Source organism: Stegostoma tigrinum, chromosome 18 (assembly GCF_030684315.1).
Source record: "Stegostoma tigrinum isolate sSteTig4 chromosome 18, sSteTig4.hap1, whole genome shotgun sequence".
NCBI classification, from domain to species: domain Eukaryota; kingdom Metazoa; phylum Chordata; class Chondrichthyes; order Orectolobiformes; family Stegostomatidae; genus Stegostoma; species Stegostoma tigrinum.
The window spans coordinates 21,916,441-21,933,586 of NC_081371.1; the positions used below are offsets into that span (position 1 = coordinate 21,916,441).

A 17,146-nucleotide genomic window follows, 5' to 3' on the forward strand; every position below is an offset into this window, starting at 1 on the left:
TGTGGTTGCAGCCATTTTCAGCACCATTGTGCGGTTGTTATTTATAACACAATGGAAAGTAACAGTGGTGACTTATTGAAATGGCAATAATAAAGTGCAGAAGTGTACTGTGTGCCATGAGAGATGTGAGGCTGGTACTGATTAATGCCATGAAGATGGTGTGAGTGGCGGCTACCCAAGAGTGTGCCCTGCAATGCTGTTGCTGAGTGTCTGCAATAGATGACCAAAGTGGTGAGGTGCAGTTGCCAGATAACTGCTCAGACTTTCATGTCAGGAATTCTCAGCTCTTTGTTTCTATCTGGGTGAGCAGGAGAAGATTAGATAGTAATATGGGTGGTAATGAGTGATGGTCCATGTTAAAAATCACTTGCAACCCATTATTGAGAATCTCATCTCAAGCCCCTGTGTAAACTCAGGGTAATAGTGGGAATGGATGAAAAATTGACTGAAAATGTACCTTCTCTGACCCTATGCTCATTCAAATGTCTTAATATCAAAGGTAGCAATTCTTGCTTTTTCTCAGGTAAAAACGCTTTTACTCTTATCAAGGCTGATAGAGGTTTGGAGTCAATGCTTCCAATGCAACACACAACAGCCTTTAGGACAGGGGAATATTGCCATCAAAAGAGTTTTATTCCTGAAAATACATTGTTAATGTTGATGACAGCTTCAGCCAAGTTGCACGAGTGAGAGAACATTCCTACCACTGTAAGACTGAAAAATACAAAATTGGTTTCATTGCCTCTTTCGCAACAAAATACTGGAGCTCACTGCCATTTTGCCTTGGCCACTCCCTGAATGCAGGTCAGCACTGTAAGTTTTCACTTGTTATCTCTATGGATTTGCTGCATGTGGCCATTTGGAAAAATTAGAAACGTAGTTTGTCAAAATGGTGTACGAGTTGTTTTTGTTTATTGGTAGTACAAAAAGGTCATAAAACCTATTCTGCTTGTCGATATACCAAAGAATCGGTAAATGATAGATCATGTAGCAGTTGCAAGTGATGCGAGAGACTTTTGGTTACTCTGCTGCCTCAGAAGTTGCAAAAGACCTCAACAGAGTTGACACTACTGTGCCTTTTTAAAAAACAAGTTTAACAACTATTTAACAAATAGTATTCCATGACAAGAGTACCTCTTTCAAACTACGGAAGGTGACTTTGATGGCTTTATACAAAGTGGAATACATAACATCTTCTGAAGCATTTATCATAACAAGTTTGAGAATAATGAGTACGTACATGAATAAATTGTTCAGGAACCATTTTAGAGCAGCCAAAATAACGTAGAAAGGCTACAGAAAGAACCAAAAAAGAAATTAGATACTACTAAAAAATACCTCAGTCTGTAAAATACCTTAGCTGTAAAACTACTTTGGATAAAGCTAGGAGATTAAACTTAATTTACTTCTGTTGGTACAAAGTCACACTATGATGAAATACTTCTTTAATTGTTTCATGTGAGGATTATTTGAGACTGTATGTGAAAGTGAATGAAATAATAATACCTTATGCACAGCAGCAAAGTTATGTTGACTGTAACTTGCAGTTCTCAAAAATTACTATAGCAAATGCCCCAGAAGTCAGGAACACTGACTTTATTCTAATAACTGGTTTAGAAACCTTCAAAACACAACAAACCTGCCAGGAATGGGTGAATCTATAAAATCTAATTTAGTCCCGGAAACGAGTCTTGCATTGATTGCTGTAGTCTAGAGTTTTGGACCTTATACGTTATTCAGAAAGACTGGAGGCTATTTGTTTTGGCATCTACTCCACCATGCTGTTGGCTTTATCCCAAACAAAATACACATGAAAGAATTATAAATTATTTGCAATATTTACAATAAAATAGATATTCATTGGCTGGAGATCCTAGAACCAATTTTGGGATAAATTTAGAATTATCTTCACTTAATGGGTTGTGAATTTGAATTTTGCTGACAAGATTAGGTGGGAAAGTAGGCTGTACAGCAAATATAAAGGGATTGTAAAGAGATTTAGTGATGGGGAATAAAGGTGGCAGATGGAGATGTCGTGACAAGGTGTAAAATTATTCGCTTTAGTGAGAGGAATGGAAAAACAGAATATTTTGGAAAAGGTAAGAGAATGAAAAATTTTTAGCTCAGACGGATTTGGTTTTCCTTGCACAAAAATCACAGGGAGTACACATGCATGTGGCACAAACGGTTAGAAAAGTAAACAGTATGTTGGTCTTTAACTTGAAGGAATTGCAAGATGTTAGAAAGTCTTCTGCAATTATACAGGGCTTTGGGAGGAACACACCGGCGTATAGGTTTAGATTGTTTACCCAAGAAAACAGAGAGAGAGAAAGAGAGAGAGAGAGACGGGGGGAGAGAGAGCGAGAGGCAGAGAGAGACAGACGTTCACTAAACTGATTCCTGGGTTGAGATGGTTGTCCCACAATAAGTTGGTAGAACAGACCTTTATTTTCTAGAGATTAGAAAACTTAGAAGTGACCTTATTGAAATGTATAACAATCTTAGAGGGCTTTAAAGATTAGAGTCAAGAGGTCTTTGACCCCCGAAGCGACGGCAGGACAAAAGCTTGGCCATTTAAGAATGACAGTAAGAGGAATTTCTTCTCTCAGGAGTTTGTGCAACTTTTGAATTCTCTACCTGTGGATGCTGAGTTACCGAATTTATTTAAAATTGAAGTTTTTGACATTTTTTTAACATTAAAGAAATTAAGAGAGTAAAATGTTAACCTGGCAAAATGAAGTTGATGTCAAATTCCAATTATGATGCGATTGGTGGAACAAGCTCTGAGGCCTGATGGCCTTATCCTGGTCTTATTTCACAAGCTGTTGTGAAGTGCCACTGAGTTCAGTGTAAAGAGCTGAGGTTAACACAGAGGATGTAAAATTATACTGGGTCAATTGGAAAACGTAATTCGTACACCCACTTTGTTCAAAGTGCATTGATCACTGTGTGGATACTGTAGGGTCTTGAATTACTTCAGAATCCAAACTGTCAAGAATGCCAAAATCCTTTTGTCTGTCAGTTTATTTGTTGAACTAGGTAAATTGCTTCTTAAGAGGGCCAGCACGGACATGACAGGCCAAATAACCTCATAATTAAATTTCTGCAATGCTCATCCTTTGTAGTGCCATCAATCTCTGCTGCAGGGATGCCATCAATAGATTAATGCTCTGAGTAGATTGACATCAAAAACAGAAGCATTCTGTAAATAAGTCCCACACCCAAACTGGACTTTTCTTTTGCAGTGAGTAAACAGCCCAGTTGTTTGTTAAATAAAATTGCTTATGGTTGCGTTAGGAGGTATTTATTCTGCCATCCTAATTCTGATGGAACAAGCAAACACATTTATGATCTTTGGTAAATAAGAGGTAATTTTGCTTGCTCAGTTGTTGCATTTGTATTGGTAACCAGTGACACATACTTTTACAATCTTTATGAATATAGCACAACAATCAAGAATGTTAAATTAAGCACAACAATGTCATTATGGGATAGATACTCACACTGAGCATAGGCTGAGATCCACTGTGGTGATTGGTGGCCCCTTTGCACATAGCTTGGTAATCATAAAGTTTCACCCTAAGATTAGAAATAAGAACAGGGTTACTTATTTGCATACAGTTCAAAACAACAAAACAGTGCTAATTTTGTCAAAGCTTGCAGAGAAACCTGAAACATTATAGGCGGAGACTTACAAAAGACCACTGTGATAATTGTCTAGGCTGTACTGCTAACAGCCTGCTGAAAGTGAAATAAACCAAAAACAATGCTGGAAATTATCAAAAGGTCAGAGTTTTGAGAGAGAAGCACAATAATGGGCAGATTCTTTCTAGCCTGGCAAACGATAGGGGTAAAAACTTGATGGCAACACATGGAGTTGATTTCCTGACTAGGCCCCACCTTTGTGCAAACATACTGGATGAGGCTATGGCTACCTGCCATACAGCAACAGTCAGTTAGGCAACTTTAGGAATGAATCAAAAGCAAACTGTTCTTGCCATTGGGATTTTCTAGAAGTCTGCCCTTACCTGAAGGCAGGCCAGGGAACTATCAAAGCTTTCAACCAACTAACTCTCAATTAGTTCCAAAAGTGGTGTAAATGACTACTTGCTGCTGCAAAGCGGTAGATGTGTTAAATCTGCCTCTGGCAATTTTGCTCGGATGCTGGAATACTTTCGAGGAACCAAACCTCCACAATGATGACCTGACAAGTGTGGCCATGTCTTTTAAATTTACGCAAGTCATTACAGAGTATCTCCATCTTGAAATGACCTCGCCATCTTGGACATCTAGCAGTAGCATGCATCCTTTGTCGGCAGTTCAAATTTTTGATCCTACTGTTTGACCTTTCCACTTTGGGTCTCTTGCCCATTGTCCTTAACTCACCAACAAAGACACAAGTGGCCTCTTGATTGGCCCCATTCCAGAAGATCACATTATTATGTGGTTAGCCAACATCATTGAGGTCAGGGACTGATTTTGTCCCAGAGCTAGAAAAATTCAGAGTTGATAGAATTCCACCAAAGGTTTCAGGTGAATAATTATCCATTGTCTCTGTCACCACAATTGTTGCCAGGCCTACTGAATATTTTCAACAAGTTGTATTTTTATTTCAGAATTCCAGCAGTCCACAGTATTCTGCCTTTGCATTGCTATTGGTAAAGTCTGTTTGAGGAAGTTTAGAGATAAATTTTAATGAAATCTGTCAGACTAAACTTACAGAAGTGCTTAATGAATTCCAGGATGCTATCAGTGGCAAGTAACAGTAAAATCTGTCAAGCTTTCATTTGTTTTAGACTACTGCGCCATCTGTTTGATACCTTTAAAGGTGCCTTTGTAATACTTCTGGCTACATTTGCATTCCCATAATAAATCACTTCCTCCTCTTTTAGGATACAGGAAAAATGTAAATGCAAATAAAAGCAAATACTGTTATAAGCAAAACTAAAATAACTTAAAAACCAATGTTCACTTCTATTAACATTACCCACCAACACTTTTGTAGAGATAGCAGAAGAGTGAGTTTAGGTGCAGCTCAAAGACTAAAGACAGGAACAAGTTCAGTAGGAGAGTCGCACCAAAGGGCAAGGGGGTTGGGTGTGGGATGTAGTTCAATCAATTACAGGTAGCAATCTATCTTGTCTTTTATAGTTGTATTTCTGTAGGCTTGTCTGTGCATTTTGCTTTGTAAAATTCTGAACAGTTATTTTCTGGCTCCTTTTTTTGCCTTTATGTGATACTGCCAGTTACTTCAATTTGGACATGTTTTAAAAATGCCACAAAATCAAACATTTGTAACCGCTGGACCCTGAGTGAGGTTTTCAAGTTATTATGATTTCAGATGTAATTTCCAAACTGTCAGCTCCTTGATAAGGAGGGTTGAACTAGCTCCCTTTTATTCACCTTGCCCCTTTGACTGGTTGCAATGAGTTCACTTAGAAAACATCCCTTCCCTTGTGGATACCCTTCTTATACCAAAAGAATTTATATTTTAAAAGATACCATTTTGAGTAGGCTTTCTTCAGGTGATGAAAGAGTGGATTTATTGGTTACCAAAAGTGAAGAGAAATAACAATGCAACACTCACAGATCGGAAATGAGAAATGAGTGAAAAGAGACAGAAGTTAGAAGATCTGTGATTCAGTCTCCAATTGTTCATTAAGGATAAATAGTAAAATGTTTATAGTCAACCAGTTGATTTTCAGATTCATAGTTTTGCTTTGAACTAATGACTCCCAGGAGATCACAGTTTAGTTTATAACGTATTTCTTCATTTTTAAGTCAATTCATTTGAAAGTTCCTTGCCACCTTGTGAGGTGTGGCACTCTATGGTCTCTCTCTCTCACTCCAGACAATCCTATTAATTTCCAAGCTGACTGGCCTATTATTCCCATGTTACACACAATTTCTATGAATCAACATTCAAAAGAGCTAGCTGTAATGATTCAGTGAGATCAATCCTGCAGAGGATTAGTAGTTGCAAATGCCAGCTATGAAGTTCAAAACTGACACATTTGGCTCTGGAGAATTCTGCGTCCTGATTATTGAAGGTGTAGGTAAATGTGATCATTATACCCTGTGGAACAGCAAAGTATTTCAAATCCCTGTCCTTCTACCAATGTTATGGAGGAACTGGGTGAATTCCTCATGTAGGTCATGATAACTTTGTGCTGAGATGTATCTCTTTAACGTTGACAATGCAATGGCAGTTGACTGAAAAATTAACTTGTAAGATTGCCAACATCCACAGAATCAATTGCTGAAAGATTGATTCTCTAAGCTGATATTAAACATGATACAACTATTTCTCCATTTTGCTTAGCTTAGAGGTCCAATACTAGAATACAATTGCTGATTTCCAGAATGAATAATGGATCTAGCAATGTTAGTTTCCAGCTGAAAAGCAAGATCATAACAGTTTCAGACATGCTTGATAGAATTACGTTCCAGTAAAAGGTCAAGGGTTGGAATTTTACAACCTGCCTCTCAGCCTTGCGGTTAAGCTGGCTTCAGGAGTTGGTGAGGGTGGGGGGGAGTGTGTTGTAAAATTGAATGGCACACTAGCGTTTGGTGCCTGCCATATTGTTACAATTTCCCCAGTTCACTCATATGCTCTCAATGATATGACATTTTACCTGTCTGCCAGGTTTCCTGATGGCCAGGCAAAGGGGAAGCCTACTTTTTGGGCTATGTGTCAATCAGATGCCTCCCTCAAGGTATTCCACCCATGTTTCTGCTCCTCCACCTTAGCCCCCAAATCCCTTGTCCCCTTCTCCCTCAGTGAAGAACTCCATTGCAACATATTTCCTCCTGGGACACATTTCAGGTGGTACAGTGGCTACTGCCTCCAATGACAATGTTGGGAGCAGAAAGCAGGTGACCATTTAATTGTCGATAACAAAGTGTGGAGCTGGATGAACACAGCAGACCAAGCAGCAACTTACGAGAACAAAAGCTAGCTTTTGTGGTCCTAAGATGCTGCTTGGCCTGCTGTGTTCATCCAGCTCCACACTTTGTTATCTCGGATTTTCCAGCATCTGGAGTTCCCATTATCTCTGATCACAATTTTAACCTCACTGCGAAGCCTCTTCCAGGATGGCTAACCTGAAGAAGTTACCCTCCTCCCTCCGGACTAACCTCAGGGGATCTCTCTCCTATTGCAACTCTCTTGTTGTCTCTTCGGCCTTGAAATTGCTCGACCATGTCCTGAAACGAGGTACCACGGCCACGTCACCTTCCTCAGCACCTGCCTACGGAACTAGATCATCCCCAATGGACTACAGTCTACATTCAAGTCTTCCCAATTTTTCCCCAACCGTGACCACATCTACATCCAGAACATCAAGACCCTTCAGAAGCGTTTCTCCCTGCGAGTCCTGAAACAAGCTTTTGTGCTCCTAAGATGCTGCTTGGCCTGCTGTGTTCATCCAGCTCCACACTTTGTTATCTCGGATTCTTCAGCATCTGCAGTTCTCATTATCTCTGACTATTTAATTGTTGGCAGTTCCCCAAGAATGGGCAAAGCTGTACGATGGTAGAATGGAGGTGGAAATCTTGTCTCAAGGCAATCAATGGTCTTACATTTGCTGAGGGCTGTTCTGGCCAAGATGGGCAAACTTGACTTCAATCTTACACAATGAGAGAACAAAATAAAATTCAGTGCAAAGAGTTTTGCAACTTGGATTAATTTTTCAATAGAGAGATCTGTGTCCCATTGAATACCACCATATCCAAAAGAAAAAAAAACGTGAAATGCAAACATACCAAAGAAAGCAGCATCTTTTCTCAGAATTCTGATTTTGTCTTTCAGATAATTATTTGTTGACTGAAACCCCAAATCCCAGCTGGCACACACTTAAATATTGATCATTGCAAATAAATGTGAGCAAACAATATCTTACTCAGTGAACAGCCCCATGTTCAGCAGTTGCGTCATCACTGACCCATCCACTTCTCCCAGAAACTTCCCTGTCTAAAAGAGAAAGTAAAGGAATGAAGATATTGCTTAATTCACAAATCCCTGATTCAGATGCTCAGCAGCTCCATTCACTGCTATACTGATTAAAAATTCATACTTACCTTCAAATTATTAACCAATAGGCTTATCCTCTGTAATTAATGATATCTGCAAATTTTTTGACCAAACATACATCCTTTTGAACAGTGATATATATTAAGTCTATGAACAGAAGCAGTAATGCAATGAGACACCAGAAGCCCACTTTACACATATGAGTCCCAAGACAATGACGAAGGGCTGGTATGTAATCTTAGGGGCTATCATACTTTTATCAGATCTTGTACTGAAGCAACATCCAAAAGTACAATTTCCAGAAGTGGCCACTGAGGAGTCATTAAGAATGAAAATCTTAGATGACCTTGCACCTTCTAACTTAGAGATGCTTAAACTATTTGCAACGTCCAATTGCTGTGCTGCCAGAGATTAGCCAATTTAGCAGAGACTGGGAATCAAAATTTGGGACCTTTTGGCATGTTTTCTTTAATACAGTTTCATGAAATCATTGTTGGGTTACATGATGTGATACTTGTATAATGCCATCTGCTCTAGTCTGCAGCATCAACTCTGACAAATTCAAAACTCCAACACAAATTTATTCACAGTGGCAATGCTTTAACCAGAGTCAAGAGAAAATTCTAATTATGCTGTTTAATTTGAAAAAAAATTACATACTCACCTCATATTCCTTGCCCTGTTCAAGTTACTTATTAAGAATTAAACATGATTCAATTCAAATAAAAACCAAAATAACTGCAGATGCTGTAAATTAGAAACGGAAACTGAAAATGCTGCGAGATCTGCTCAGTTTTTCCAGCAATTTCTGTATGATTCTGTTCAAACAGCCTTAATAAGTACAAGTACTGGTTCAGGTTTAACTGTTGTCAAATTTACTGGAATATTCTAAACATTGAAAATCAGGTGGAAATCCAGTCCAGGCAGAAGGGTTGCTGAAATATGTTGCAGAATGAGGTGAGAATGGGGTGTAATGAGATCCATCGCAACATCGAGATCATCTCACTCCATCTTATACATTTTTCATAAATAGTGTGCCATGATTCTCGTTAGGCTGAGATGTTAATTGATGCTCATTATTTATTGTTAAACTATGTGTTGACAGCATAGCTCATCTCATCAATATTCAGACCTTCATTTTACCAAAGGTGCCAAACAAGATCAAAATCAGCAAAACTCAACAAGGAAACCAGAGAGAGGACCTGGTGGATTCAGCCAATTCGTGTTCTGAGATACCTCCATTTCTGTGATCAGGCTAAAGCCCAGGTCACTATCCTTGGGCACCAGCTGCATGCACTCCTCCTCCATGGACAAAAGCATCTGCCTTCGAAGAATCTCCCTCAACCATCCAGACACATCTTATATACATTGGCAATGCACTCTGGAAGCACAGACTTGCATTGCAGGGTATACTAGCAACTAGCAATGAAAGGCTGCAGGAGGGTCACCTCGTACACAGGGACTGGTACCCCATTCCCAGACTGGACCAGGTTGCATCTCAATCTCTTAGTGTTTGCTCACAATGCTCTACCTGCAAGCTTGCAGCATCTCTGCCTTGCATTGCCTTGGCTTGGTATGTCAATTAGCACAGTCAACCAACAAGGCAACTTGCCTTACTGCTAGGCAGTCCTCAGTCTAGAGGTTCCCATCTTGCAAAATCACAGTGTGCTATATTAATCTCAAAGTTGCACTGTGTGCTGTGCAAACAGACAGTACATGCAGCAAGCAGACAGTAATCTTTCCAACTTCAAGGCAGGTAGCATGAAGGCACCGAGCAGTTCAGGGGCTCCTGGCACAGGAAGTCAAGGGGTCTTACACTGCTCAAGGGCAGGCTTGTGATACCAGTCAGGCTGCAGTCCAGAGAGAGGGCCACAATCAGTCCATTGCCTCTATAGCAGTAAGTCCAGAGGGTAGTGCTATTGCAGTCGGGGTGACATTAGTCAAGGATCTGGAAACGTCTGCTCCTGTTGGTCAAGGGGATGGGCCATGGTTAGTCTGTTGAGTCCCTTCACAGAATTTGAGACGGAATGACAGTAGGAGGGATGGGTGTGCAATTGCCAGTCTGAGGCTGTGAGCTCCGAAAGAAGCACTCACTCTCAACATCCATTGTGTTCATTCAGAATGGGTAGGATGAGTGATTCGAGCTGTGAAGGAGGGGGCTGCAGCACATTCTGTTCATAGGGGTCTTAAAGGGTAAACACCATAGGTTGCTAGTGTGTTAAGGATTTAGCACACAGGCCTGTAGGGTGCCTACAATCTGGTCATTCTATAACCCTCCCTGTGGGTTGCACCTCCCTGGCACAGCCACTGCAGGAGAACACTGGCTGGAGGGAGCCTGTTTTTATGTGGAGCCTGTTGGCTCTGGGTTTTGTTTGGATGATTTCCAAATGCACCTGTGTCTAGATGGGTTAGAAAATGCAAGAGTCTGCTCGCCACAGGCAAGTTGACCTTCCTTTTCCTGAACATCCAAGGGCTGAAGGGTCCAGCAACATATACAGTGTCCTGAATGGAAAGTTTGGTGAGGCCGGTGTGTGTGGCTCCTCCTCTAGCTGAATGACTCTTGGCACTACCCTGTCTCCTTGTAAGGATGGGGTTACTGGGCTGGGTCAAGGTTCTTCACCTCTCTCTGTCATCAAACCTTCAATCTTGGGGATCTGTGACTGTGGGCTGAGAATGCAGACATGTGAACCTCTTCAGCAGCCCCAGAGGATGCTACATTTGGGCCTGGATCTCTATTGTGACCACCAAACCATTCATGGAAGTCAACTCAATTGATTTTTGGCACGGCTACAGCCCCTGAACAAGGGGGGCCATTGTGTCCCATATACCTGTCAGCTACAGCTGCACCTTCCTGTGCATTTAAAAAAAATTCCCTGGTTGTTGAAACCACAGAACCAACATTCATGTTGGCCTGAGCAGGTTCCTGGTCTCTAATAGTCCTCTGAGTGCCAGCGACCTGAGGCATTCTTCATCAGCTAGCTGCATAGCAGTCACTGTAAGATGATTACTGCACATGTACCCTCATTTTCCATCATGACTGTTCCCCTGAGGTATCAGTATCTGGTTTAGTGTAGGGTGCAGGCAGCAGCCATGCACATGCTACCTTTAAGGCTTCAGTACTTAGGCCCTTAGAGATCCAGGAGGGTAGCTCTTCCATGACCTACCATTTCACTGCAGATGTTATAGGAACCTTTGTGGAACCTGCAATTCAAAAGAGAAATAAAGCATCATGGCCAGATGTTAGAAGAGGTGTTTAATGACAGAGTGATAGTGAGGTTAATGCCAGTAATAAGCAGAATGATACTCACTCATTTCGTAGGATGTGGATATTACCACCTCTGTGGAATTCGTCCTGGTCTTCTTCTGCAAGAGCCAAGATTTTTTCCTTGTAGAGGGTGAAGCGAAGAATACTGGGCACTCCCTGCCCCTCCCCACTCTTCTCCCCACAATCAGTCCAGGCTCTTTTTGCTCTGTTAGGACTCTCTTCTCCAGCAATGAGAAAGGTGTTGAATGAGTGAGATGGCAGTGGCTGGCACATCCAGTAGTACTTGTGCATTTGGAGAAAGACATTGAGATGTGTCAAAGAACTGAGAAGGCAGCACAGAGGGCAGGTATGGTTAGTGATATACAGGGCTGAGGGAAAGCAGTAGATGACGTAGTGTTTCATGCAATAGTGAGGGTGCTTGAGCATGAGCCTTAGCATTAGACTTGTGCAGCGACACAGACAGCATGAGTGTGAGATGGCAGAGATAATAGTGTGTCACTTCACCTGGTGGATCGAAGAAGATTGTTGACATTTTTTTATGCACTGCTAGCCGTTGCCTCACACTCTGGAGATGGCACTGACCAGGTGGTGACCTCAGACCAGGCTGGCAGGGTCTGTTAACATAGCCTTCTCTGCCAGTCCTCTGGCACTAACCTGCTGACCAGGATCCTGTCAAAGAATTGTGGTGCCATCTTCCCCTTCTCTGAAATGTTGAATGCTGTCCATAGACAATCAATGTGACAAGTTTGGTAAGATACGGCGTGAGAACTCTCAAATCCCTTCAATAATCTTCAAATTAGAAAAGGTAAGATTCAATCCTGGGTGGCACAAATTGGCAACTTCATGAAGGAGCCAACAGAACAGCTGTGGAGAAAGGAGAATATAATATTTTTCCACTCAGTGATATTCTTCTGAGATTGAGATAAGGCTAATTGTTTGTGTATATGGAAATATACACCTACGCCTAGTATTTTGACTCACGTGGTACTTACTGTTGACTGGAAGATGCACTGTAAAATCTTACAGCACTTAAGACAATTCCAGTCTATGTACATGGTACCTATCTCAGTCATGCTTCCATACGATTTGCCAAATTGATCTGCTATTTTGTCCCATGGGCAAACCAACAAACAAGAATGATATAAAGAAGAATGTAGGTCTGAACATGAGAGTAAAAAGACAGGATGAAAGATAGAAGAGATGAAGAAAGGGTTGGAGAAAGGAAGAGGGAGAATCAGAAAAGAGTGAAAACTTGTTCCCAGATTACTCTTATCCCATTGCTTTATTCAAGCGCTAGATAGACAAGGGTCTGGCAGACGTGGCTGCCTACCATTGTATACTCATTGCTTGTGATGTGCCTTTTTACATTGGGGAAACCAAACACAAATCAAGTGATCACTTTGTTGAAAACTCAGTTCTGTCTGTGATCTTCAATCACTGATAGTTATTGATTCAATTTTCCATTCCACTTCCACGCTAACTTCTGTTTCTGTTTTTTTCTACACTCTTTCGATAAAGCTTAACATAAGTTGGAAAATCAGCAACTCATCTTTCTCCTAAGCATTTTGTAGTCTTCTAGCCTTGATGTTCATTTCAACAATGAAGACTTTCATTGTAACTTCCATTTTTTCTCTGGCTGTAGGTGTTAGGAATATCAAATGACTTTCCGACATTTTCAGAGATGAGTTGGGAACATGATGGCAATGGGGGCTGGGTACCCTTTCCTGGAAACACTAATTAGTGGAATGAACTGCATCTTTGGTGTCAACCTGCAATAATTCTTACCAAATTCCTGGATCTACCACGGAAGTCCTCTACATTTTTTCATTTTACCGATCCTCTTTTAGCTATTAACAAATATTATTCTTATCAAATTTTGGTTCTCTTGTTATACTTCTTTTGAATCTTATTAGTATCATTCATGTAACTTAAATACCCCAACTCGTTAACATTTTTGCTGTTAAAACATCTCTGTTTACCACTTGAGCACTTGGGGTTTTTCTCCATCCTCTTTCCCCTTGTTTTGTTCCTTCTAAATGGTGTTAATCAGTAAAATCTTCCTGTCACAAGAATGGAACTAAGACCTGACATCTTAATTTCAACTGTTACCTGATCTGCTGAGTATCTCCAGCTTTTATTTGAGAAACTCACACTTCAGGGGAACATGGGTTAGGTACAGAGTGCCTTTCATTCGTCCTTTATCTGTTTTTTTTGTCAGAAAAATGTTCAAATGGCACATTTATATTTCCAAACCAGCCTACCCTATAATCTCTGAATAGAATTAGTTACAATTATTGCTGAATTATGGACAATTTTGCACGATGGTCTTAATCTTACTGCAGTTGACCTATTTTTCTAACTTACAGCAGTTGATTGTGCCTGTCCCAAATCCATTGAACTCATTAGTGTTCATTTCAAAGGGAGAAGAAGTAAACACTCATTCCACCTGCCACATTTTAAGGGCATTGGTGTAAGGACAATTTTTAGAGACAAGGCACAGATCATTTCCCTCCAGTGCATAGTAGACATCACAGTAAAATTGTAAATGTTTGTGTGGTTAAAGTCCAGATTACCCTGCCAAAATGGAGTGTAGGACAGAAATCCTGCAATCCTGTCTTCCACTTTGTCAAATTCTGTTTCCATAGCTAGGGGTAAATGTGTGGGGTGCAACTCACACATGAAGGAAATGCTGCAATGAGGGCCTTAACCTACAATGTGGGAGAAATTTTACAGTTGATGTAAATCTTCTGAAGGGTGAAGAATGTTTGTGAAGCTGTCGAGCTGAGTTGTCATTTAAATCCATTGCCCTTCAAAACGTAAAAAAAAATTATGACAGTAAAAGATAAAAGGAAGTGCACTAGTCACAATCGCTGTTTGTGGACGCTATCTTAAGGGATATAATTATGTCATTATTAATGCTTGTTTGCTTTTTACATCCTAAAATTATCCCAGCTGAGGATCCTAAGTTTACATTTTGCCTGATAGCCCAATAATGTTAATAAAGAACTGGTTGTCTTAAATGTTGGTTTATGAATATATAAGTCTGTTAGACTTTACAAATGCTTGAGAGGTTTCAAAGTTTTCAAAGGGATATCAAGAATGAGAGTGTTTTTACTGTACTGATATAGATATTAATAGATATCTAGAAATTTGGTTTATTTTGTCTCAACATGGCTCCAGAGATCTGCCCATAGTGTGCGTCCACCCAAAGGTGAGTTGGCATGGAGGATGTAAGGGTAAAGAATGATAGGGAGGGTAGTGTGCATGAGTTATCATTAGCTGCTATCAAGGACTATTGGTTCTCAATTCATCAATCAATGGGAACAGTTTACCTGTCTCTAGTCTGACCAGAATCCTCATGCTTTTGACTACCTCAAATAAATCTTCTCTCAATCTTCTTTTCTTTTATGGCCTTATTAACTTGTAGCCTAAATATTAGTAATCAGTGTGTATGAACTCCGAGATCTCTTGTTCCCCTAATTTAAAGACTCATACATGACTTTGTTATATTTCCTACCCAAACAAATTAATCTATGTTGAGCTTTGTTTGTCATGACCAGGTAACTAGTTCCATGACCTCAAGAATGACACCAAACTTTAAAAATTGGAAATGGTACATCGATTAATTGGTCATTGCTTGCTATCAACGGGTAACAGAACAAGGCCAATTAGAGATCTATTCAATGATCATCCAACATAATTCAATCATGCATCCTATTAACATGAATTCATTGCTAACGTGGTCCTAAGATCTTCAAAAGAACCGTGGTATGGCAAAGCAGAAGCAACATAGACAAGATTGTTTCTATGCTCTGAATTATAACAGGTGGCATTACTCTGCTATACCTTGCATATGATACCTTATACTTATTACCAACAAGAAAAAGTTCCTTTTTGTATTTACGCATTTATGTACTGCTCAACTCCAAGGCATTTCTGACATTAAATTCTCTACCTTCAATATTCTGAGGGGTTATCATTAACCAGAACTTTAACTGGTCCAATAACATACCACTATAGCTAGAAAGACATGTGAGAAACTGAGTATTCTGTAATAAATACTCACCTTCTGATGCCCCAAAGCCTTTCCACCATTTACAAGACAAAAGTCAGGATGGAGTGCTTTCCAATTATCTGGAAGAGTGTAGCTGTAACAATGGTTAAGAAGCTCAATTCCATCCAGGACAAGTCACCTTCATTGATTAGCACTCCATATGTTAAGGTCACGGCCTCCATTGTTGACAAACCCTGCCTGACATCTGCATCATCTACAAGGCGCATTGCAGCAGCTCAACAAGGCTTCTTTGAGATCACTACCCAAAACTGTGACCTCTACTATATAAAAGGATTGAGGTAGCAGGAACAGTTCATTTCCTATATGGCTGTTTCATTACTGTTTTTGCAGGAAAATGGAATGTTTTACTAATTGTATTCATGTTATACCTTCGTTATAGAGACTGCATAAATTTAAGAAGGCAAAACTATCACCATCTTCAAATGGGCATTTAGAGATGGGCAATAAATGCTGACCTTGTCAGCAAAACCATATTATTTGGATGAATAACAACAAAATAGTCAACATAATCAGTGAGAGAATAAATGGCTATATAGTGCAAGAAGGTCAAACCAAATCTGAGATAGGAAATTTAGTAATTTCTATTTTGATATAAATCCTTATGGAGTCTTATTGTGAATTTGAACATTGTATTGGAGAGTTCTTAGATCCTGAAGAAATGAGCAAGATTTTGGTGCATTCCAATATACTCTGACCAAAAGAGTCATGGCCACTTATTAAAATGGAGTCATGTGCTTCTTGCAGATTTTCGCAGGCACAAAGCCTCAATGGTAGCAGATAGGTTGGGACTATAGCAAGCAATGATTTTTTTAAAGGTTGTTGCTGCTTTCCTGCTCAGTTATTATAGTTGACAACTGTAAATAAGGTAGTTTTACTGCGATGTATGTTGTTGTAGTGTCAATACTGGAGTCCCTAGGACGATTGAGCAACAAAGGTGTCAGGAGTGGGATCGGCTGCTTTTTCCCCTTTTGTCTAAATTCCATTTCCTGCTCCTAAATCAATGGAATTGTCAGATTATTAGAATATTTATGTTGAGCACCATGTTGGAGTCAGATTTGCAGTGATTGGCAGCAACAATTTTGTGTTTGTAAATTTGTGGTTCAGTTTTCCAGAAAAGCAGCAAGAATATTTAAAAAAATACAAGCAAACAGCAGCACAGAAAGTCAAGTAGGGAAACAAATTCCAAATCATCAATAATTTGTAAATCTGCGATTCAAAATCTGAAGACAGCATAATAGAAAGAGAAAAGCTTTAAATAGTAAGTGGCACTTCAAAGGTAACAGAAATGAGACTTATCAGATATTATTTTTACTTAGAGATGAAATAAGGCTTATGAGACCATGTCAGTGTATACCATCAATGGCTGCATATTAGAATGACATACCTGTAATTTTTGCAATCTGTAAAGCTGTTAGTTATATAAAAAACATTTCTGATATCTTAGATAAGAAACTTGATTCTAAATTAGAAGTATTTCTTAGAAATATTTTGGGGAAGATGGAATACAATCATGAATTATATGCTTTGTTGTCAAAACCTCACATCAAAGTTGACCTGTATATTTTCTATAGCTGCTGTACTGCCTATAAGTAAACATTTTCCTGGAGAAATTACTAATTCTGTGTAATTTCTGTGTATCATGCTTTGCTATGTTACCATAGCAACCATCAATTAGATATTCCCCATTTTGTTACTGTAAAGTAGTGTGACTAAAAGTGTGAATGTTCAGAGAAACTGATCCTAATTTACATGGTTTATGATATGTGGAAATGTT

General features: G+C 39.7%; 1 protein-coding gene across 9 annotated transcripts in view; it reads right to left on the reverse strand.

The window, feature by feature from the left end:
* The window catches only part of LOC125460896 (voltage-dependent calcium channel subunit alpha-2/delta-4-like), a 403,518-nt gene that overhangs the window by 66,971 nt on the left and 319,401 nt on the right, over positions 1-17,146 (reverse strand). For all 9 annotated transcript variants that reach the window (XM_059652381.1, XM_059652382.1, XM_059652384.1 and 6 more), the window contains 3 exons: positions 7,902-7,972; positions 3,504-3,579; positions 1,241-1,293 (listed from right to left, as the gene is read on the reverse strand). In XM_059652381.1, coding sequence (XP_059508364.1) covers positions 1,241-1,293; positions 3,504-3,579; positions 7,902-7,972 — 200 coding nt within the window. The remainder of the gene's footprint in view (positions 1-1,240; positions 1,294-3,503; positions 3,580-7,901; positions 7,973-17,146) is intronic.